The sequence below is a fragment of the Mytilus californianus genome, unplaced genomic scaffold (genome assembly GCF_021869535.1).
Source record: "Mytilus californianus isolate M0D057914Y unplaced genomic scaffold, xbMytCali1.0.p SCAF_9, whole genome shotgun sequence".
In the NCBI taxonomy this organism is placed as follows: domain Eukaryota; kingdom Metazoa; phylum Mollusca; class Bivalvia; order Mytilida; family Mytilidae; genus Mytilus; species Mytilus californianus.
The window spans coordinates 96,993,818-97,019,755 of NW_026262745.1; the positions used below are offsets into that span (position 1 = coordinate 96,993,818).

Here is a 25,938-nt window from a genome sequence, read left to right on the forward strand (position 1 = left end):
AAACGCCATTGCTATATAAAGAAAAAAAAAAGACAAATAATATAAAAGCAAGACACGACATAGAAAACTAAAGACTGTTCAACACGAAAACAAGAAACTTGGGGTGATCGCAGGGATCCGGAAGGGTAAACAGATCCTGCTCCACATGTGACACCCGTCGTGTTGCTCATGATACTGCTCCACTCAGGTTAGGAGCCTATAGTTCAGTGTTTTTCTTCAACAGTTTGTTATGTTTACAGATTGTAGCGTGGTTTAACATGTTTGCGGGACACCCCAACCCCCACCCTTACCTAGGACAGTGGTGTAACAGTAAAAAGATAAGAACAAAATATAAAAGTCAGTTGAAAAAGGTTAAACTCATCAGATGGATACAAATAGAAATACTACACAGACTGGACGTGACCGGGTACCTGTATATCCCAACAACAAAAAGACACTAAGTACACATCTGAGAGTACTCGCAGTTACTGACAGCTAGTTAAAATCAACTAAAAACTAATGAAAAATCATGCATCTAAGACTATGTGATGTTTTATATAGGGAAAAGAGTGAATCACAAAAAAAATGTAAACATAACTGAGCATTTTCGGAGAAGGAAGCATCTTAGATACGCATCTGGCTTATATATTTTTATTTAACATGAATATGTGCCTATATCAACTTTTGTAAAATTGGATTGGTTGAATGTTATGAGTGATTGGCATGTCTATGCTTAGGTACCAAGGTTGAATTGAATAGATTCCCATAGCTTTATGTGGCAAAACTTTTCTGAATTGAAGGTCCTCAAGGCTTGTCAACTTCGTCCTTTCATATGCCTTTTAAACGATTTTATTAGCGTCACTAATGAGTCAGGCGTATACAATCGTGGTTTATATAATGTGTTTAGATAAAGCATTAGACCATTATAGTCATGTGAAAAGAGAAACCATAGATAACATTTAATCGTCAGAATTATCACCAAAAAAAAAGTTTTAAAAAAAAGAGATTAATCACCATATATTAACATATCTGTAAGAATATATAAAGTCAAACGTTTACCTTCCATCTTGTTGGCTTGTTGTTAGTCGGATTGGAAATGTGTTTCCCTTAAATCAACTTCGGTTTCAATTATGATTAACGTTGAAAAATGTGTCTGGCATTTATTTCATTTGCTAAGGTAAAAAGATTGTATCTTTAAATACCCTGATCAACAGTATTTAATGTTGACAAGTAAACGGCTCATTGCGTATAATTGACCTAGTCTGAGGTTATTTGCAATACACAATAAAATATAAGAAACGTAACATGTTATTCTTTATAAAACTGAATTACATTTAATGGAAAATAAATCATTAGTTGCTTTTTTCATATCTTGATTGTCTAGCCCTCACTTCGTCTGAACAACATCGGCAAAAAATGTTTGGACAAAAGTAGATAAGACTGTATGTAGTTCTACATCCAAGATAAACAGTATCAAGGCATTGGCTAATACTTGGGCTTACATAGAACTTACATATTTTCAAGTTCAAGTTCTGACAGTCCTTCCTACCCACCCACCCTCATAAGGGGTTCTGAGAAAGATTCAAAATATATGTATGGAAAGAAAAACCGGATACATTAAAGACCTTTGAGGTTTTTCTTAAAATATCCTGAACCAAGTCAGAAATATTGTAGTTGTTATGAAATAGTTCGTTTCTATGTATGTTGGCTTTTGTTGCACTTGAGTGTTTCTGTTGTTTCTTTGTTTTTCCTTTTATTGTTGATGTGATTCCCTCGGGTTTAGTTTGTAACCCGAATTTGTTTTTCTCAATCGATTTATGACTTTTGAACTGTTGCTTTTATAGAAAACACAAAAACAAAAATTTAATCGTTTGATCAATATATAACTCGTATGCCAGCATAACTGTGTATATCAATTTTAAATCTACATACAAAGCTTTACAAAGGAAATATTGAAATACAATCGCATCTCATAGTGTATGGTTTTCAATCACTTCTTTGAATCAGCATAACTGTATCTGCTTCACGTTTGAATGCAACCAGCATAGTCACAATATTTTATATTTCTCAGTAACAGTACATTATGAATTAGTTGAAAGTGGCATTACATGATATGATAATCCCCATTTTTATCTCCATCATACGCGTCTTTGCTAGAACTTGTATGCTTAAAGGAATGCATAATATATAATAAGCATACACATTGACCATATCTACAAAAACTGAAAACCACCAAAGTCAATGTTATGGAAAAAAGAACGATTTTTTTATGCATTTTACATGTTATACGTTAGTGGATTTTACAATACATTCAGATAGAGGGAAAAACAATAATAACAATTCAATCAGTGTATGTATACATAATATAATGTTGATGATCATATTCAACTAGGAAAACAAAACTATATTTACTGGATGTGCCTATAATCTAAAACGTTATGTACATATATCTAAGTGTTTAAAGTCTTTGTCTGCTGTTTCAAATACCAAATTATTTTATAAGTCTGAATAAGCATTTCTGCTTCGAATTGATCAAAATAATTTATAGAACACAAGTGCATTAAAAAAGGAGCATTGAATAATTTGTACATAATACTAGAAATAACAGTATACAATTTAAAATTTAGCTTTCTTGGGGTCTAAAATTTTACAACTAAAGCTGTAAAATATATAGCTCCCCTCAACTCACTACCTACTCAGTTTCAACTATGTTCAAAGTTACACGCATAAATTAATCAATGGTTATACAGTGATGTTATAAAAAAAACATGTGACAGAACTAAAGCAAATGACAATATTTTTAGAAAATGTAATGAAACTCAGAATTGAAAAAAATACTGCGACGGATCACAGCAGACACAAACTACTGGTTAAATCATCACCTTAAAATTTAATAAATCCTCAGTTAAGATGTATGTATGACTTCGGTTAACATAATTTCCCTGAATTCAGGAGGCACAGCAAGTAAATGTACTGTAAGCAAAAACCTTGAGTAATATGACCTACCGAATTATACTTGAATACCGGATTTGTAAAAACATGATCAACACGACGTGTGGCACATGTTAAGCAGGATCTTCTTACCCTTCCGGAGCACCTGAGTTTTTAGCAGGGTTCGTGTTTCTTAGGATCAAGTTTGAAAGGTTGTGTTTAATGTTATATTGTGTTTCTATTGGTCGTTTTTTTTAGCAATTGCGTTGTCTGTTATTTCAGACAAATGAGAGTTAATGTCTCTCTAGGCTCTTTTAAAACATGAATAAAATATGTGAAATTGGGGAAAATTTGAATAAAATTTCCACAAAAACTGCTTCTATTGAAATGTTCAACAAAAAATTCACATCCAAGTTTCTGACACTTTTACCTTTTATGTCTGTTTGTTTTGTTCAAACATCGTTGTCAATATTATGGAATTTGATTCGACTCCAATACAAGTGAGAGGTTTAGCTAGCTATAAAATCAGGTTCAATCTACCATTTTCTACATAATAAAAAGCCTGTATCAAGTCAGGAATATGATAATTGTTATCCATTCGTTTGATGTGTTTGAGCTTTTGATTTTGCCATTATATTACGGACTTTCCGGTTTTAATTTTCCTCGGAGTATTTTTTTTTTATTTTACTTTTTTCTGTATACTGGTATATGCTTCCCTGATAACATTACGCTTTTACACTATTCATTGTCTATGACTTGCATGTTTTTTCATGTTATAATAATAGCAAACAAATACTTAACAGCTACCATACGACTTGTTGCAAGTAATAAAAAGCCTGCAAGGTATTATACAATATAGATGTTCTTATCTTATTCTCATCAATAACAAGGTAACTGCATGCTATTTGAACAAACATCAATGTTCTAAAGGAAGTGTGAATTTATGGGTCGTGATAGTTTTCGTTGAAGTTTTAAGAAGACATTTGCAGCTATCAATTCTGCATTTCGCAGCTGTTTAAAGGATATTTGAACGATCCGATGCACAAATGCATCAATTAAGTGAGGCGTTTGTTGTAAATGATATTGTATATAAGGTGTTAGGGATAAAGTAAATGTTCACCTAAGGCTATTTATCTAATGATTCTACAATCCTTTTTTTCGAGTATAACTTTTTAATCAAACAATGTTTTTCATATTCATATCTTAATCGTGCTAATAAAGACATTTCTTATATATACAATATTGAACAATGACTTGCAAAACTAACGCTAATTATTATTTGTTTGGCTGTCTTAAAAAAAAAAAATGTTTATGTAATATTAATAACTATTTAATAATTACCATTTACACGTTTTGTTTATTTTAACAATAAAGGTCGTCCAAAATTAATTTAAGGTATTACTCATTTGCTAACGTATACAGTGTGCTCTTGACGCGTTCACATCAAAGATATATACTATCTACGGTTCCAAAGAAAAAAGTGCAAGTCTTGATCCAAAAGTCACAAAACAAACATTCAAAGGTACCAGACTTGTCAATTTGAATACTTTGTTATAAAAAAGTTGGAAATACCTTGTTTATAATTCAATTTGAGAATGCGAGTGAATCTTCCTAATTTTTACTAATTGACTAACTGACAATGTAACATGATGTGTCTATAATGCATTAATGTTTACAAGTTTCCGTTTAGCTAGTCGATTAGGTCTTAGGAAATGGCCAATTAATATTTTACGTTTGTCCTTTGTTTTTTGTGTGCTTTTGTTTTCCTTTTTGCGTTCTTTTGTTTCTTTTATTTTTAGTTCAATCTTTAATCTAAACACAGCAGACTAGAGTGGATATATACATATATAATAAAAAATTATCAATGCATCATATTAATGAAAATATTTTAGAAAGAATAAAGTTGTATGATACATAAGGTATTGATATATTTCTAACGAAAGACTTATTGATAATTTAACTCTAAAAACTACATTTATTTTGGTATAGTTAATTGAAAAACGAATGTTTTTTGTCTCTTATCATTCAGACGGTTAATATGATGATCTGTATTTGTTTTTGTCTTAACACACATCATTTTTATGAATGCCATGACATCTTTTAAAGTCCGTGAGTTGCGGGTTTGTTCTATGCTTTTCCACTTAACTCATGCCACCGTAACTGCTTTTCGCTATAATAACAATTGATAACACTTTAAACCTTAACATACATGTTATTACAATAGCTTTACATTTTTTAAATGTTTGCCTGGATTGTTTAATGGAAGTTAAATGATTATATTTTACATCGAATTTTAAAAACAATTTTGACTTAATCATTTATAAATGGGCAAGTTAAAAAAAAAGGGTCCGAAACATCTGCTTTATGAACATCCTAAAATCCTTAGGCATAAATTACTACAAAATAGTAATAGTCGAACTTCTTCTTTTTCTTTGTATTATCTACATATGTAACTATAGACAGGACACCTCTAATAATATTAAAGTATCAGGATAATTTGCCGGATACATACATACTGTAAGATTAAAAAGAAACTAAACACTTGGTGATTTACCTTTTGGCTAAACATTTTCAAAAAACAAATTGTGCTATTTAGGTGTTCCTCATTTGTTAACGTATACAGTGTGTTCTTCCGTTGACGCGTTCTCATCAAAGATATATATTATCTAGGCTTCCAAAGTAAAAGTGCAAGTCTTGATCCAAATGTCACAAATATACAATCAAAGGTATTAGGCTTGTAAATTTGAATACTTTGTTAATAAAAGTTGGAAATACTTCTTTGTTATAATTTAACGTGGTAATGCGAGTGATTTGTTCCTAATTGTCACTATTTGACTAACTGACAATGTAACATGATGTGTCTGTAATGCATAATTGGTAATATGTTTCAATTGAGCTAGTAGATTAAGTCTTAGAAAATAGTCAAATAATATTTTGCTTTTGTCCCTTGTTTAATGTGTGCAGTTCTGTTTCTGTTATGCGTTCATTTGTTTCTTTTATTTTGAGTTCAATATTAATCTAAACACAACCAGACAGTTGATAATACATATGTATTTATATAAAGAAAGATTTATCAGTGTAACATATTAATGAAAATATTTGAGAACCAATAAAGTCCGATAATTGTCTTCTTGTCCTTAAATGTTTTGTAATATGCTTGGTCTGTATGCCATTGTTTGCTTTTTTGTTTCATGTTTGTATTTGTTTTAGTGATTAGGGTTAAAGCAAAATGTTGACTGCTGTATTATTGACATTTTTACATGAAATGTATGTCTGTTTTGTTTACGCATCGTTGTCAATATAATTGAATTTAATGCGACTGTCATACAAGTGAGAGGTTTAGCTAGCTTTAAAACCAGGTTCAATCCACCATTTTTCTACATTAGAAAATGCCTGTTCCAAGTCAGATATATGGCAGTTGTTATCCATTCGTTTGATGTGTTTGCCATTTGATTAGGGACTTTCATTTTTAAATTTTCCTCGGAGTTTAGCATTTTTGTGATTTTACTTTTAGCGTAGAAATAATTTTGTTTTGTTTCAGAAAACTATGTACAGCACAATATGTAGATGGTTTTTAGTATATGTTTTTATGAATGTGACTTTAAAAAGAATATATACAGTTTTAGCTTTTATTTTGTTTATCATTACAAACTTATCTTATTTACGTGTGTGTGTGTGTATTATGTGTGTCTATGACATTAGTATTATAAAAATAAGAGATGCTCATAAGAAGTATATATATGTTTAAAGTATGAATGTTTTAATAACTTAAAAAGCAGCTTGGGCTTACAATATATATAATTTTGAATTTGTCTTGTCTTCTTCAAATATTATTCAATGATGAAAATCTAAAATATATCTCTTTCATTACATACTGTTTAATAATGTGATAACTAGAATACTCAATATGATTAAAATTATATCAAAATTATACATCGAATATAAAGATAATTTTGTGCCATATTGTAAATATTTGTCCTATTTTAAAATACAGAGGATACCTATAATGATATTCATGTCAAATTAAAATTAAAGATAAAACAAAAACCAATAAAAGCAAAACAAAATGAAATTAATATAATAGAGAATATTAATGATTTATACTATAACTGCCTCACTTGAACATTTGAGTATATGGAACTCTTGTTACTTATACTGCATCATAATAGTATATCGCTAGTATCGTGCTTGTATACGGGCGTTTTGCGATTCTTCATGATAATATTATCAAAATATAAAGTTATGGGTCTACATTTCTATTCATTCTTCACTTTTTTCATGAATACGAAATATAAGCTTTTATTTCAAAACTATTCACTAGTATACCTGTCGCTATTTATAGATTTACTTTCGCATGTTATTATTTGATGTTTAATTCATCAATTAATTCTATTATCTTGACATGAAGTTGAAACAATAAGTTTTTACTGTTTTCCTCTATCTTGGTTTCGAGTTTACTGCGTATGTTCAAATTCCTTTGAAATTATTATACTCCAGTAGCAAACAGGTTATTTCTATCTTGTTTAAGCAAAATGAATTCCAGTTAGTTGGATCAATATTATCCAATATTTCACCTTTCATCTCTACATAGTATTTCTTTCCTATGGTACTTAACACTGTACATGATGTAACCATATACACTATGTATTCATTTTCTGCATGACACAATTGACATACAGTTCTGCTAAAAAGTGTGTAATCTTGTGTTTGTATGACTGTAAGATATATGATCAAGTAATCATTTAGGCTTTTAAAATAGCTTTTCCTAGCTCTAGTTCTGGTTGATTTTCCAAATTCCAAACGACTTGTGCAGTTTGTCCAATTTCTAGGCTTTCTATGTTCATATATTCTAGACTGGTTATATTAAGAGCTTCATATTTTATTTGATCGTTCCTATATTGATTTATTTTTTTCTTAGTTTCTCAATTCCAGTCATTTCTTTTTCGAATGTTTTTCTGTAGATAATTGTTGGAAGATAGATCATACATCTTGAGTATGTTCAGTATTCTGCTGAAAAAAAACATATCTTGTTGTCATAATTAGTGGCAATTTGTCTATTCATAACTTCTATTTATTTTGCTGTTGTCACATGATATAATGGTGTATAAAAGTGAAAGTTATACGTATTTCAGCTTCTATAGGCAAGGTTCCTCATACTAATAAGAAAGCAGCATTTGATGTTCTCTCTGGTAGAGACTACAGATACCTCAACATTTTCCTGTGGAATATTTCTAGTTCCTCTGTATTTGATTTTGTCAATAGTAAAACTTCTCATCCATATGCATGATATGTTATCATTGGTGTAACATATGTCTTATATATATGATACTGCAGGGTTAAGTCCGTTTGCACCATGCGCACCAGAACCCATAACTTCATACTTTGCTCTTCTAGCTGTTTGTATTCTTTCTTTTATGTTGAAGTTATGTTCTTTATCATTTGTTCTCTTTATTCCTAGATGCTCATTACAATCAGTTGATTTTACTATGTAGCCTTCCATTGTCAAGTTTTAATCTGTTTTCTGTTTTTATCAATCGATTATTTCTGTTTTAGTAGGATGAATTTTAGAATTATGCTCTTTAACATATATGTCTTTTACATTCAACATTATTTGTAATTCATATTCGTTGTTTGAGATAAACATGATAAAGGCTATATCATCTGCACAAGTTGGTGCTCCTACATATATGTCTCCCAAATGACATTCTAATGAGTTCTGCTCTAGTTCTATCAATAGATTTTGTACAAATGTGTTGTATGAATGTGTCGAGAGTAGTAAAAGTTGACAAAATTTCAAGCATCATCAATTTTCCGACAATTTGTTGGGGTGTGTTGGTTGCTGCGATTCCTATTTATAAGTCTATAAAGAAATTTGAGAATTGAGGTTGTCCATTATCTATTAGTATAGATTTTGCTGACTGTTAGCTTGTTCCATTCTTATTTTCAAATTTCTATTAGCAGTATTTGAACCTTGGAGATGATTTCCATTTTGGTTTCTTCAGTTGCAGTACTTTTTTTCGAATTGTATTATTTCCTGCTCTTAAGAGGCTATTTTTAATTAATTTTCTTCCATAATTGTTGTAGCATCCTGTTGAATGAGGTTGTTGTATTGCTTGTTTTCTATTTGATCCCATTCGTACTTTCACTACAGCTACTGTGTTATTCTTGGGATCTCTGTGTTTCTATATTTGTGAGATCTTGGCTAGATTGATATGCCATTGTAGGCATGTTTGTAGTTAGATCATCTGTATGATTTACTTTTACATTGCGATTCTGAACATTACTAATAAGATGAGGTAGGCGTCCAGGTTTCGTATTCTGTTGGATAGTCTGGGTATTCAAATTTTGGCTTGACATATTACATGTACGTCTTTGGTGGTTCTGTTGATGTATATGATCATTATTATAGGAATGAGACAAACCATGAAGACGTGTTCCTTGTTGAATGTGATGGTTTACTATTGGTGTTGAGGGAATATTAGTTCTTGGCATTTGATGTTGCTTCATATATGTTGGTGTTCCCTAATGTTGATTCATATATGTTGGTGTTCCATTGTTTTGATCCATATGTGTCGGCGCTTGATATGGTCTACACATTCTTGAAGGTATGTTGGTACTATGATATATGGGTTCATGTATGCTGTATTCAAATTATTTGCTGTCCCAAATGCACAGTGTATGGGTGTACTAAATATAAAAAAGAAGATGTGGTATGATTGCCAATGAGACAACTCTCCACAAGAGACCAAAATGACACAGAAATTAACAACTATAGGTCACCGTGCGGCCTTAAAACCTTGCTTTGTGTTGAATAAATGGTAAAACAGGAGGATGCTGTTTGCTTGCAGTGCAATTTGAGTTGTCAAAGCAGTTTGGATGCACATATTCTGCATCATGCGAGTTTCAATCGGTCGTATCTGATGGTCAAGAAGCATGTCTCTGCGGTGGTTCTGTGCCATCTGATATTGTTGGTATTGGTCTGTCCCATGTGCATGTTCATTTGTCGTCTCATTCTGACTTGACGTGTCCGTTTCAGATTGAATAGCATCAATGACAGGTGATGCTAAATTTCTAGTAATAGTATCATAAAATTGAGAATGGAAATGGGGAATGTGTCAAAGAGACAACAACTCGACCATAGAGCAGACAACAGCCGAAGGCCACCAATGGGTCTTCAAACAAATATATATACTAGTTCAGTGATAATGGACGTCATACTAAACTAAATTATACACAAGAAACTAAAATTAAAAATGAAACAAGACTAACGAAGGCCAGAGGCTCCTGACTTGGGACAGGCGCAAAATGCGGCGGGGTTAAACATGTTGTTTGAGATCTCAACCCTCCCCATATACCTCTAGCCAATGTAGAAAAAACAAACGTACAACAGTACGCACAGTAAAACTCAGTTTAAGAGAAGTCCGAGTCCGATGTCAGAAAAGGAAACAAAAGAAAATAAACAAAATGACAATAATACATAAATGAACAAAGGACTACTAGCAGTTACTGACATACCAGCTCCAGACCTCAATTAAACTGATTGAAAGATTATGTCTTCATCATATGAAAATCAAGTACAATCCCTCCCGTTAGGGGTTTAGTATCATACCATCATAATATATATGAGAAGAACATAACCCGTATCATGCCAACAACTGGTTTTAGAATAAATGTGTTTAATTCCGATGCAAAGACCCTATAAGTGAATCAATGCTAATACCAAAATATGCAATCCTTAATGACTTTACAACAGTATCGTAACTATATCCCTTCTTAATAAGTCTGTTTAAAGGTTTTGTTAGCTTTTGAGGTGAATACTGACATTTTTGGGCTTTGTAAAGAATGTTACCATAAAAGATTGGATGTGAAATACCCGAACGTATAAGATGTCTGCATGAGTTATATTTACGAATGATGTCCTTATACTGATGATAAAATTTAGTAAATGTTTTGACTAGTTTATGATATCGAAAACCCTGGTGTAATAATTTTTCAGTAATACATAAGTCATAGTTTGTTGTGTCACTATTGTTTGATCTTTATCAGATCTTTTAATTTCTGGATAAGGTTTGGTACATGTTTCTTATCACCTAATTGTTTTCTTTCATTTGACTGCCCAATTTCTTTATCCTCCATGATTTTAATATTTGATTAATTATGGTTGGTTTCGGTGACATCACTGATGTTTCTTATGAAGCTGATTGAATTGTATTTTTATCTTCTTCATTTAATGGACAATTTTTATCTTTGCTTTTCAATGTTCCAGTACTTTATTGTATCGCCACTGTCTGTGTTTGTATCCTTATTTTTCTTTATGTTCTCTGCACTTTGTGAATGGTCAACTTCTATACTTGAGTTGAATATTCCTGTAAATTTTGGAGTGCTCCATTATGATTGAATTCAACGTTAGCATCAAATTTCCAATACATTTCTTTTTTCATTCAACATATCGTAGTTTCATAATCGGCATATATATTCAATATGTTTCAATGCTCCATTGCCAATGTAATTTTGGATGTTTTCACAAATATATTGATACAAAAATCACACCTATTACAACCAATACTATCATTTATTTCCTGCAGCCAAGCCAAATATGTTTTATACTGATTCGGAATATTTTGTAATTAGATTTTGACTGCTGAAGTCCTTATACTGGCTACTATTCAGATTATGAATTTTTCAGTCTGCTTACATTCCTGATTTATTTCCTTGTTGATTTAGATTTCCGTACCACTTTAGAAGTGTAATTTTCCATCTGTGAACTATAAGATTGTATATTTTTGTTAAGTAAATGTATTTTGCCGTACTCATCTTTTAATTTTTCACATAATCCACCAAAGATATCATTTATAATTAGGTCCACTATTTTACCATTTACATTCATTGAGCAGCTTGTGTGGTATATATGGTTAGTAAACTTTAGCATGGTGCCAGCAAGTCACTTTTGCTTCTAATTTGATACTCTGTAGCAGCAATCAACGGTAAGCCCTGCATTTTCCTCGCCATCTTATTTGCATTCCTCAGAATTATATAATAATTCATTGATCTCTTTCTTGATAATTTCGTAAGCTCCAGTACTCATTTCTACAACAAAGTTCATTCCTGAATTTTTAATTTGTAACTGAGATGTTGTCTTTTGCAGGCATCTGATTTTGTTTGTAACGCTTTCCCCCTTGTCTAAGGTATATGCTCTTGTGTTTTTAAGAATGGGTGGAGATCCCCTATGGAACAGATTTTCTTTACATGTATCTGTCTTAGTTCCATATTTTCTTTTTCATTATATATTAGGTATACATTTTTGTATATAAATATTTCCTTTGATATCTTCCTTAAATTTGATGCAGCTTAATCTATTTATCACATGAAGTTGCTTTATCTATTAAAGGCTTCAGGATTATGATCTAAATTAGTTATTCCAAGAGAGCACAAGGGTTTAGCGCGGAATCCAACACTGACCTTATACTCAGTATTTGGATAACCTGCTAATAAATTGTATAGCGCCGTAAATCTATATATACCTACTTTTATTTTATATATATTTGACCATGATGCAGTTGTTATTTATATCTTTTTCTCTGGTTTCAACTTGATTTTCTGGTACCCAACAGTCTTGGATTGATAAATTGCATCAACCAGGCTCTGGCTAGAGGGTAACTTGGGTGTATTCCGTCGTAGAGAAGGACGATATTATACAGTCTGCGACTTTTGGTGTCTCCGTGTCTTTTGCTTTCAGTATCTCCTTTATATTGCTTTGCTTGCCTAATTGATGCACGGTATAGATCCGAGTTGAAGTTTGCTGGTTTGTGGTTGTCCTCTTGATTTATCTTTTAGATTTCTTTGTTTACTTCTATAGTGTGGCTTTCAACTAAATGATCCTCATCTGTTTGGTTTTTTTCTGCCAAATCTACAGCGTTTGTGTACTTGAATTGTTTTCTCTTTTTGCTTTTCATTCCATGCAAAGATAAAAAAAATGGAATTTCCAGGATAGTACGGTTGCTGTTTTGAGTGAGTCTTTTCAGCTTTTTTAAAATTTCTATATATATATTTGACAGGTGGTCTACTATCTCCTGCATACTCTGGTATTTAATTTTAATTAGCTTTGTATTTATGTTTAAATCAGTGAAATCACATGTACCAATTTGAATATATAGCCACATATCTTTTTTCAATAAGTTGAAGTTCTGTTGTCAGATTCTCCTTTATCCAGGACACTGCCGAGTTAGCGTTTCGTCCTCTTTCACACCACCATGTGATGTCCCTGTATGTGCTGAGACTGATATTTTTGATTTTGTATTTTGGCATCTATACTGTAAACTAGGAGAACTGGCCTATATATTTGTGGTCCTTTTGGTGATGTAATTGGGCGATTTGCCCTTTTCATTAACTTTACCAATGACATGTATGTTGTTGGATAATAAGTATGTTGTTGGATAATAAGTATGTTGTTGGATAATAAGTATGTTGTTGTGGGGTATGTTGATGTAAATAAACAATATTTTCAGGTCACCCGTTAAACAAGCACGATCCGACACTGATCACAATAAAAAATAAAAAAGTATATAAATGTATAATAGGAAAAAGTCAAGATAAACAGTCAATATGAAAAAGTTTAATTTGTATTTTGGCAGAGTCGGATTTACAAATACAATGGTTTTCTTGTGGATTTTTTTGTCTTAATGTGTCAAGATGGCGATCAAATGGAAAAGACAAAATATGAACAAGTTTGATTTGTATTTTTGGCAGACTCGGGTTAATTACATGCAAGGGCTTTGTTTGTTCGTTTGTTTTGTGTTTTTTTATTTATTATTTGTCTCACTGCATCAAGATGACGATCACGTGATAAAACAAATGGCGGTCATTATGAAAAGGTTAAATTTGTGTTTTCATGTAACCTCAGACTAAAAGGAACACAAGGGTTTTTTTTTGTTTTTTTTGTTTTTGTTTTTTGTCTATTTGTATGTATAACAATGTGCATAAAAATAAATGCCAAACTAAAACCATTTGCAAAATTTAGTCTGATCCAGAATACACCGAGCACAAGTCAGTTGTTTACGTTAAACTAAAAAATGAAATTATGAACTTATAATGAATGGTCGAGGACAAATGATATCAGTGTCAGACGATAATTGGTTGGTGGTGAAATGAATATGTAAACTTTAAACACAATCCATTTCAGCGGCACACTACGTTTTTCTCCGTTTTGATATGATTATAACAAATAAAACTACTAAAACATCTAACATGCGTGTGTGTCTCAATGTCAATTTTATTATTGGTTTCTATTGGTAAGCGAATTGAAGTTTAGTTTGTTTTCTTTTGTTCCGAATTTGTTTTTTGTTTTTCAGTGATATGAGCAAATACTTACCAGCTACATTCATCGTCAATGCACTCCCTGAAAAAAAAAAAAAAAAAACAAAATCTAAATCTAAACACCCGTAAAAACGGTTATGATTATACTACAAAGAATGTTTTTCTACATTTCTAAGTAGATGTATGTTAAGGGCATACGATACAGTTACAGGGGAGGTAATTACGTTGCTAACGTAAATTTGATTTTCGCGACGTCAAACATGTCAAACGGAGACTTATCGGGAAAAGATGCAGTTTTCGGCTGATTTTTATCCTTCAAACTGATTTAACTTAAAAACGAGTTGATGGATCCCTCTTTTATAAAGTGACATTTGGTTTAATTACGTAAAAAGATTATGTGTACCAATTTTCATGAAAACGTAAATAGTGCATTTTTTTTAATTTGATTAATATACAGCAAAAAATGACGTTTTTTTTCTACATTCATGAACATTAATTTTGATAAATTTCAGTTATTTGTAAAGATAAAATGTACAAATTAATACAATATTTATATAAAACATAAATTACAAATAGTTTATCAAAGAACTGCTCGTGTTTATCTTTTAAAACAAAAAGTTATGTATTTCTATCGAAAGGAAAAATACGTCCACAAATCCGTATTTTGTAGAAATATCTGAAATTTGAAACTCAATTTACTCAAAAAGTAGCACATGAAGGTATGTTTTTTATTACATATTTGATTTAATCAGATACAACATAGCTTACATGCAAATTTTCATCAAAATTTCAATATCAAAACTGTATCGTATGTCTTAAAGAGCAATACACATAATACATATAGCTAATGCGTATAGATACAGCGTAAACAAAATAAATCGCTACTATTCTGATTATAATTCTCACTTATGTTATACATTATCAGTCAAAAATCAATCTTTGATAACAACAAACATTATATAAATTCACATGTTATACGGTATCACAAAACATATAATAGAAAATGAGACACAATCATAATTTTCTAATGCGAATATTGCAACTGGCATAGAGTTATAATAATAATAACTCGCATTTTGATATCTGATACATACTCTTGTATGAATACTTTCGTGAAATCAAAATAATTAATCTCGACTTTCTCAATTATTTTTTTTTCTAATTCACGCACTAATTTCAGATTTTACAGAGTTATCATATTTTAAGCGTCTTCTTTTGTTACTAAGCAAACTTTTCATTTTTTATTGCTTGTTTGACTTTTTGACTCTTTTTTTCCTTTTGTGTGGGAATATTTATTTACTATATATGCTATATACTATAAGGTACAAAAACATGTTTAACCCCGCCGCATGTTTGTGCCTGTCCCAAGTCTCTGTCCTTTATTAGTATTGTATGTTTTTTTAATTTTAGTTCATTTATGTGTTTTGGAGTTCATAGAACTAGTACACATTTTGTTTAGGGACCAGCTGAAGCCCGACTCCGAGTGCGGGATTTTCTCGCCCCAATTTTTATTCTCAATTTTATTTCCTCAGCGTCGTCACATTTTCAAACATTTTTTTTTTGTTAGCGTCTTGTGTGTTTTAGGTCTGTGATGTACATGTATGTATAAACAGTTTTGTATTCTTGGTTCTAAATATTGTCATATATTCTTTTATGCCTGTTTGGTATACTCACCAAATTCTGTCTATAAACAAATGTCACCCACGTCGGAGGTTTAGCTAGCAAATAAACCAGATTTAACTTACCATTTGCATGTGAAGTTATCTGTACCCAGTCCGGAATGTGACAATTGGTCTCCACTCGTTCCGTATTTTATTAACTTTTGATTTTGTCAGCTTTTATGGACTACCATTCTTTAATCGTATTTCTGTTTATTTAAATTCATTTTTACACACAACAACCTACCATTTCATATACATAAATATAAGGTACAGTATTATACTGCTGTTTAAAAATCATAAATTGATTGAGAGAACTCAAATTTTGGTTAGAAACTATAACCGATGGGAACACATCAACTATAAGAAAAAAACTTAAGAACAACAGGAAAACTGAAGTGCACCAAAAACAAACGCCAACATACATAGAATAAGATTATAACTGGATAATTCACGTTGTAAACTAAAGTATACTTTAACAAATGTGTAGGTCTTCAGGGAACAACACATTATGCAATAAAAAAAATACACCATTGCCATGACCATTTGTGTATTCTCAAGGACAATGCATTGATGCGAGATGAAAATTTTATTTTATAAACACATCTCCATGAATGTATGATTGTGATATGATAATTAAAAGTGATACATATTTGTTACTTACATAAACAAACCTTCACCGCTGAAATATGAGATAAAAAAAATGTTAGTTCAGGAAACATTTTAAATCAATTTAAACTGTGACTTGTATAATTAATTACTAATAATCTTAATAACATTTTGTAAGTTCTATAATGTCTACTCGAAATATAGTCAAAGAAGCCATGTGTGTTTTGCGTATTGCATATGTATATTGTATGTACGATCATCCAATATTTTAATGATATTTGGCGATTTCTCCGAAAACCTTGTTGCGGTATACATGGTATAGGGTATGATAACTTGTTGAATCATCGGAGTGTAGAAAAATAAGCGTTTATATTTACTATGATTTGACATTCATTATTCTAAAAAGAAAGAACACACTGTATTGACACGAAAGTGATTAGTTTTGACCATCATGATTTTGCAGATGTAGATTAGATAGTTCATGTCATCGCTATATAAATAAGACCACACGCCTTTCGTCACTAAAAAATACATTGGCTTTTTAAACAGATAACCGAACAAATATATCCATTCCTTCCTTACATTTAACTTATACATAGTCTATTTGTTATCTATGTTACTTTTGTACATAATTGATAGTCGGAGAAACACACTTATAATTCTCTGAAGTATGTACTATTATCTATTTGGTCAATACAGTTTCATCGATAACCGATGTTTTCTTTTTCAACTTAATTCACAATAAATTTAAGTATTCTGCAAAGGATAATTTAACACTTCGACAATTTAGTTATGCATGTTAGTAAAGCGACCTTAACAATATTTAAACAGGGAAGAATAATTAAATGTTGAATACGTACCCATCAAAGCTACTGCTGCGTTCTGGCTCTATCCTGCAAAAACAATCAACTCACTTTTTACTAGTTTTCACTAGAATCACACATCAAAAACTGTAATTGAAGAACAGTATATTTTTATATGTGGTGTGTTTATTACTGGAATATTTCTTTCACACATTATGTTTTGAATGTCTAGTTGTCGTTTTAATTATGATCACTGTGTGGTCTCTATCTCTATGATTTTCTTTGAAATATGAGATAAAAAAAATGTTAGTTCAGGAAACATTTTAAATCAATTTAAACTGTGACTTGTTTAATAATTACTAATAATCTTAATAACATTTTGTAAGTTCTATAATGTCTACTCGAAATAAAGTCAAAGAAGCTATGTGTGTTTTGCGTATTGCATATGTATATTGTATGTACGATCATCCAATATTTCATTGATATTTATAGTCTGTTTGTTATCTATGTTACTTTTGTACAAAATTGATAGTCGGAGAAACACACTTATAATTCTCTGAAGTATGTACTTTTATCTATTGGGTCAATACAGTTTCATCGATAACCGATGTTTTCTTCTTTCAACTTAATTCACAACAACTTACGTATTCTGCAAAGCATAATTTAACACTTCGACAATTTAGTTATGCATGTTAGTAAAGTCACCTTAACAATGTTTAAACAGGGAAGAATAATTAAATGTTGAATACGTACCCATCCAAGCTACTGCTGCGTTCTGGCTCTATCCTGCAAAAACAATCAACTCACTTTTTACTAGTTTTCACTAGAATCACACATCAAAAAGTGTAATTGAAGAGCAGTATATTTTTATATGTTGTGTGATTATTACTGGAATATTTCTTTCACACATTATGTTTTGAATGTCTAGTTGTCGTTTAAATTATGATCATTGTGTGGTCTCTATTTCTTTGATTTTGATTTTTTTTTAATTTTCTATTGACATGCGCCCCTTGATGCCCTAATACCTTTTCTCTATAACATGTATAATGACAGTGTGATTTTGCGTTTAAATGTATCTATCTTTTTAAAATAGTGTCAGTTTTCAATTTTTTCTACTTCACAAGAATTGAAAGAAAATAAAGGACATGCAAATACATATAATAATATTCGTTTGATATAGACATTTTTTTCTATTTTATCTATAACGTCAGACGCAGGGAAAATCAACAAAATTGAAAGTGAAAGATTGGTACGAAAATCTCATGATATAAAATTCGAAGTGATGTTTAAAAAAAGTTAAGCATCATCGAAGTATTAAATAACTAGTTCTTACCGAAAATTTGCATTTCTTTACTAGAATTATCTCCGTTATACATTCCCTGGCTATGTTTTTCTTTGAGAGGAGACAGAGTCGTTAAGTATTTTGAAACATTGTACAAAAAACAAAAATTATGTTTTCAAAATACTAAATCACTCTGTCTCCTCTTAAAGAAAAACCTTTCTAATATTATATATACTAGAAATCATCTCCTGGACAACTATAGCAGTTGATATTAATACCAAAAAAAAAACAACGCACAAACATAACCATTTGAAAGCCAGGGAATATATAAGACGTTTTGACGTTAGAAACTACATAACCACAAGGAAACCTCAAAAGATTAGCCAAATTCAGCCCCGCTTAACTTTGCTATAAGACATTATACAATTTATCATTTACCTAAACTACTTGCGTACTTCGATAGCCGACTAAAACTACATACTGTATTGTGTACATTTACATTTTTTTTTAGGAAAACGAGTCCAAATACCACCATTTATTAAGTGCAAACATTTACTCTTTTTTTGGCAAAACAGGCAAATTGCTGTGATTCTTATTTATAAAAATTTAGTAAAAGATAAAGAATATTTTTAATATTGACAAACTTTACTTGATACCCATAAACAACTCAGTAAATTATAGCATGTATGAATAGAGCGTTCACACCAATGACGTTTTCCGTGTGAAAAAAGACCACCTTTGTATATTTGATTTCTATTACTGCTTATTTTAGAAACATATACTTACGTTGAAACCTGCTCAGTACTGTAAGAAAAAATACAGAAAAGATATCAATTAACAATACAAAAACACACAAAACTTTAAAGGAGTATGACATTTTGTTCAAAAGTTCAGACACATTTTTTTATTAGCAATTCATAGCAGGTTTAATCTAACAGACTTATATCTCTACACACTGTCTCATTCCAAGACCAGGCAAGTGATGCAGCAAGAAGAGTTATGCCGCTGCCCATACATGTATAAGGGTTATAGTATTATGAATATTTTAAATACATTGTTCATTACAAATAAAACACATCACCGGACACATATAACATTTATTGATGTTTATATGCATTTTAATGTGTTGCCTTTTTAACACTATCAGATGATGTTCAATCGTTTAGTCACGTTAACATTTTTGTAGATATGTCTCTCGGAAATTTAGCTTACAGTCCATATCATACTGTTTATAAGCTTTACAGACACATCAGTAATTTGGTGTTTAGTGTCATTCAATGACAACTGCTTAAAACCCTAATCATATTTCGAAAATGTCACAATTGGTTTCAATTTCATCAATTTTAGAAGACATTATCAAATACGTTTATTTTGAAAAATGTACATGGGTTAAAATCTTTGTTTTAATTCCATATTACAGTATGCCATAACTATTTGTTGATTTTCAATATAATTCAATTTAAACTAATCCAACTGGTATGAATAGATATGTTTTGAATGATGAATAACTGAGCACTGTAGACCAGTATACTAATATACCTTTTGGGCTCATAGAAAACCCCTAATGTAGATGTTTGTTTGAGTAAATTAGAAATAGTTTTCACTTTTAGTCAATATGTTTAAATGTCTTTATTTATTGTTTATCATTAAAATAATGGAAATAAGTTATAATTTTACTTGAAATCAAAAACATTCAATTTGTGAAAATAAATATCAAGGCCAAAAATGTTAGTAATGACAATTGCTATTATATTGATCTCACATTTACAAACATAATGGAAATAATATTTACAATAAGTCAGTTTACACACCTCACACCATTACAAAAACAACATTGTCAATGTGGCAAATATTTAACTTACCAGCAATTCGTGCACATGTAGATGTACCATTGCACTGATGGTGACCTAAAATATGATTTTTTAGAGTGTATTCCTCATGTGTTTCAACAACCTGCAGGTATTTGCAAAATGCGACAAGTACAAGACATATCTTTAGATGTCAAACTTAATTGTTCAGTGAAAGTTTGTATGTTTTTGTTAATATTTCTCTTTGATCCAGTTTAGCCATTTCAATCGATATTTCATAATGTGCTTTTCTATGTTGTAATAATATACTGCTGTTACAGGTTAAAGTAGATGTTGGCGTTTGTTAAAACGTTTAAACCCGCTGTATTTGATTGCAGCTGTCCAAAGTCCGAAACATGTTGTGCAGTGGTTGTAGTTTGTTGATGTGGTTCATAAGTGTTTCTCGTTTCGTTTTTTTATATAGATTAGGTCGTAAGTTTTCATGTTTGCATTTTATTACACTAGTAATGTTGAGGCCAGTACTAGTTTGCTGTTCTGGAGGATAGTGATTCGAGGCTCTGTGTTGAAGGCCGTGCTTTGACCTTTAATAGTTTCCTTTTTACAAACTGTAACTTGGTTAAGGACTTTCTCATTTGCACTCGTACTACATCATGTGTGATCTATTGACAAAGTTGTGGCTTAAAATAAAACAAAAACACGATCAAAAGACACAAAACACAATAAACGACCGAGTTATGTAAACACCTACAAAACCCAAGAATGGTCTCATGAGCGCTGGTAGGGGAATTTAGTATCCAAAAGATTTAATATCAATGATAACAGTGAATTTTGATAACAGACAATCGTATGATAGTGTGATTTCTAAAACAAAATCCATATTGAAAAAAAGAATTGAACCTATAGTTATTAAAGTAGTGTCAACTTTTTTTCTGCTCCTTATGACTTCCAGCTTCTAATATTGTACCTGTACAAATATACGTATTGATTTGTTGTACGGTTGACTGATATATGTGTCTAGTAACAAAAAGTTAAATAACACCAAAATACCGAAATCCGAATATATTCTAAACGGAAAGTCCCTAACTAAATAGCGATATCAAAAGCTCAAACAGACAAAACCAATGGATAACAACTGTCATATTCCTGACTTGGTACAGACATTTTCTTTTTGTAGACAATGGTCGCTTAGACCTGGTTTTATAACTAGCCTAACCTCTCATTTGTGTGATAGTAGAATACAATTCTAACAAATCGACAACAATGTGCTTACAAAACAAACAGATATATTAATTAGGTAAAAATGTCAAAAACAGGGGTATAGAAGTCAAATTTGTGTTATAATCTTAATCACTATAACAACAAAAACATATGTCATAAAAAAACACATACAAAAAGACATGTACTGTTGAATCATTAATATTCATTAATATTCGTTGGATATAAATTTCATGATTTTGCGAATACATGTGTGTGGGCTCCTTTATTTATGTGCGACCATGATAATGCTTTTCAAATAAAATCATTTCATGTACATTCCTACATAATGTTCAACATCAGCAAACATTGACGATGACTCTGTATCATGATCAGTAAAATATGTTAATAAGTCACTCTTGCAACTAAAATTCAATGAGTGGTCACACTTAGGTAAACAGCGATCATATACCTACTATATATTATTAATGTAATAATGAATATTATTCTTAAGAAAGTACTTAGGTGAAATGAAACAAAAAAAATTAAAAATTGATACTATAAGTAGAAAGGGTATTAGTTAAGGAACAAAATAAGCTTAATGTATTGATATATTTCGAAACATTACAGTGGATGTCAGTGTTTTCCAGGAACGCTTTACCTTCCCTAAAACACAAACAAATCACTCCATAATTAGCTGAACTAATGTTGAATAAATGTACAGCAAATATTTCTTAACTCATTTTTTCAATAAGCATATGACAGGTTCTGGTAAGGTTAATAAGTTATGATCCAAAAAATATTATTGCATACGTCCAAAGGTTACAAACGTAGGATGAAATAAATTGTCTATTGACAGTGACATAATAACGTTACCTGTACAAATCATAGTAAACACCATTCAAACCATGCTAATGTTATACAACACGAAATAGTAATGGAAAAGAAAACAATGATATACATATAATTTGTCTGAAACGCCTTTCATACTTAAGGATGTTTGCTTCTCTGTTTCAAATTAACAAACTTTTTATAAGATTGGTATAAATTGATAGCATAAAACTAAAGGAACTTATAAAGAAAGAAAGAATTGATGGGTGTGTGGGCTTGCTTTTGAGATATAAGTCATTGACAGTTTTGCGGTTTATGATTCTCTCTAGATTTTTCATACAGTTAACATTGGCAGCATTTTATTTTCAAAAACTATGAAAATATAACAAGGATCTTAGAAGAATTTGAAATATGATTTTTAAGATTATATGCAATAAAATTATAAAAAAGATAGTTAGGGCTTAGTGAGCAAATGTTTTAATAGCCATTAGATGGATAAAACCAGAGGTTTCCGAATATCTGACAAAAATGCAAAAACAAGAGGAGCAAACATCCTTAAACGAAATGAAGAAAGCTATAGTAAAGACAGAAGAAAGCTGGAGAGGTATTTTTATTTAGAAATGTGAGGTCCTATATTACCAAAAAAAAAAAACAACACATTTCACATCAAGTAAGAATAGCATGTCTTAATAAAAAAAACTATGAGACAATAACTAAATTGTTGAAGGAAGGATTGGCTACCCAACAGATAAATAATTCGGTGACTAAAAAATGTACAAGTCCAACATTAGCGGCTTTAACTTAGTGCTAGAAAAATGCAAATAGTATATTCAAAAATTTATACCTCCTTAGTTTGGTCTTCGTGATATACGCCTTACTCCAAACATTTTACTCGGAGTTCAGTATTTTTTGTGATTTTCCTTTTTTTCAATGCGTTCTTTGAACCTTTATTTCATAAAAGTTTCACTTTGAAAAGATCCAACATTTATTTCAGAAACTATGTTACAAATCTTTCCGTGGAAAAAAAAGAAAAGCCAAATACACGTCATACTCGAAACATAATAAAAATCACCTTATACACGTTATGAGAGGGAACACCCTGATATTGAGGTGCACGTATAATATTTATTATTGAAGCAGAACAAGACAATGATGCTTACAAATGCGACTATTTCATTATTGCGAAAATGATTTGCTGATTTTCAGATACAAGTTTGATTATAAATTGAATTTAAAGCTGCACTATCTCATGCTTAAATGAACTTTAAATAATATTGTAATACTGAATGCTTGCAATCTGATTGTTTATTAGCATAACCGTCTGTAGTGTTTTATAAGAAATGTAATTGTTAAGTAAGCTACTGTTCGACTTATGCAATACATAAAACCTTGTTGTATGAAAAAAATTGTACGACATTTCAGTTTTAAACAATCCCCAGCAATATTTTCTTTCCTTTGTGACAGCTGTATCACTTATGAAAATATACCACTGTTATAAAACAGCCTTTGGAAAATGTTCTATGAAGCTATATATATGCGTTTGTTTTTAACAAATTCTAGTTGGTGTGTTATGCATCTTTATTTGGTGAACTGTTTTTTTTTTTAATTTTATTTTTAATTTTTTTTTTGTCATAGTGTTTATTTTTTAAGTATGCGTTTGAATTTCCATTTGGTATCTGATGCATTGCTACACGACACACCTTCAAATTGTAGGGAAATCATGTTTTTAAGAAAACATTTCTTATAAGGATGCAATTGTTAACACCATAATTGTCCTTTTCTATGAAGCGATAACTTACTTAAACTTCAACTCTCCGAACAGGCTGTCGATTTCTGTGCCTGCAGGCTTTTTCTTTTCGTATGATACAGACGACCTTTCGGGAACAGGTTTAGAATCTATATTGTCAACATCAAGTTTTAGTTGTTTCAGCTTTCGTAACATTAGTACGTCTGCTATTGTTTCCATTTCTGTAATGGTCTTTTGCCAATGTTGAAAGATTTCAAATTCTCCACGAAAAACCTTCGTTAGAACAGACATATTTTGTAATGCTTTTTGTTCCTTATCCTGCACGAGCTTTATAAAACTCTCTACTTTTTGATCGATCAATTTCTTCCAGTGTTTACCCTCATCAGTAATGGTCTTGATGACTGCTTTGACTTCTTCGCTGTAGATTTTCGTTTCTTTTTCAATTTTGCTGACATTTTGCCTCGATGTTGTTACCTTCGATTTAATGTCCTCAGCAAGTTCAGATTTAAGTTTTTCAGTAGATTTAGTAAGGTCTGTCATCAAATGGCGGCTGTGTTTTTCTACGTTGCAAGTTTTACACACAGGAGTATCACAATCTTGACAGAAGAAAAAAAACATTTCTTCGTGTTCTGTACAGAGGAGTTTTTCTTCCTTGTTGATGTTTATTCCACTTAGAAACGTGTGGTTTTTACTTATCTTTGTGCGTAAATGAGATAATTTACAGTTTCCGCAAAATAATTGATCACACTGCTGGCAGTAATGGTCACCTGGTTCGCCGGTACAGATTTCACAAGTCGAGTCTGCAGTTTGAGCCATTTTGATTCTTTCTTGTTATCACTGGCAACAACCTTTGTCTAGTTCGTTTAACTTTAACGCGTACTCTGGCCGCATAACTATAAATATATAATATAATTGATAAGCAATCTTTATAAATGATTTAATCAACATAGCTTTTGAAATGAATAAGTGTTTTTAAAACATTATACAACAAATATGTCAAATTATATCCAATGTTCCAAACATAATCAATAATTGAATATTGAATAAAAAACACATTGTACCAACCATTGAAATCTAACTCATAAAGAAGTTTTGTTACATATAAAATACTTTTTTAACACTAATCAATTGGTGTATATTGAATCACATTAGCTTGATCTGATTCCTTAATTAGTTAGCAATTCATAACCTTTAACTCACCAGACCTTACAATGATAAATAATCAAACCTGGCCATGAACAAATATCTTTACCTGTACTGACTAGGATATTGGTACGTTTTACCTGACTGACTACACACATTTATTTAGTGCATGGATGCTAACTAGTAAACATGCATATATTGATCCATTTAAAAATGGTATATACCCTGGTTAGTGCTATAAGTTAGTGATATAGTACATTTTCTATTATTCTTATTAAATTATTTAAATGTTCCATTACTGAATGAAAATGGGAATTGGGCTCAGTTTTTCGAGGTTTTAGAATAAAAGTGTTTATTTCCAATGCAAAGACCCATTAATCGTTCATAAAGCAATTTAATTCAATCTTATGTTCTTCTCTTTGAAATAACCTTTAGTGATCACGATAACCAAGCTAAAAAGACGAATAGTATGTATATGTATGGCATTTAAGACATATTCCAACACAACTAAAAACCGTTGAAATGCAGATATAGATAAAAATGAATCAATGCACGATCTAGTACAGGTTCCTATAAATGTATGTTATAATGCTTCTCTTCTGGGTTCTTCCCCAGGTTCTTGTTTTTTCACTTGTCTTAT

General features: G+C 30.8%; 1 protein-coding gene across 1 annotated transcript; it reads right to left on the reverse strand.

Moving 5' to 3' along the window:
- Positions 1 to 4,907: 4,907 nt before the first annotated feature.
- On the reverse strand, positions 4,908 to 25,400 carry LOC127714551 (transcription intermediary factor 1-beta-like). Its single transcript, XM_052220632.1, has 9 exons — positions 25,356 to 25,400; positions 24,208 to 25,048; positions 20,438 to 20,482; positions 19,362 to 19,379; positions 18,047 to 18,079; positions 17,351 to 17,383; positions 16,546 to 16,563; positions 14,279 to 14,305; positions 4,908 to 5,080 (listed from the first exon to the last, which is right to left on the reverse strand). Exons 2-9 carry the CDS (start codon positions 24,969 to 24,971, stop codon positions 5,038 to 5,040), a joined length of 981 nt encoding a protein of 326 aa, XP_052076592.1. The 5' UTR covers positions 24,972 to 25,048; positions 25,356 to 25,400; the 3' UTR covers positions 4,908 to 5,037.
- Between the last annotated feature and the right edge of the window lie 538 nt (positions 25,401 to 25,938).

Excerpts from the sequence above, each read along its gene's own strand:
- LOC127714551 (XM_052220632.1), bottom strand. The coding sequence starts at position 24,971 with ATGGCTCAAACTGCAGACTCGACTTGTGAAATCTGTACCGGCGAACCA. Across the intron at positions 20,483-24,207 it reads TTCGGAGAGTTGAAGTTTAA|GTCACCATCAGTGCAATGGT; the intron begins GTAAGTTATCGC and ends ATCATATTTTAG. Across the intron at positions 17,384-18,046 it reads CGCAGCAGTAGCTTGGATGG|GATAGAGCCAGAACGCAGCA; the intron begins GTACGTATTCAA and ends TTGTTTTTGCAG.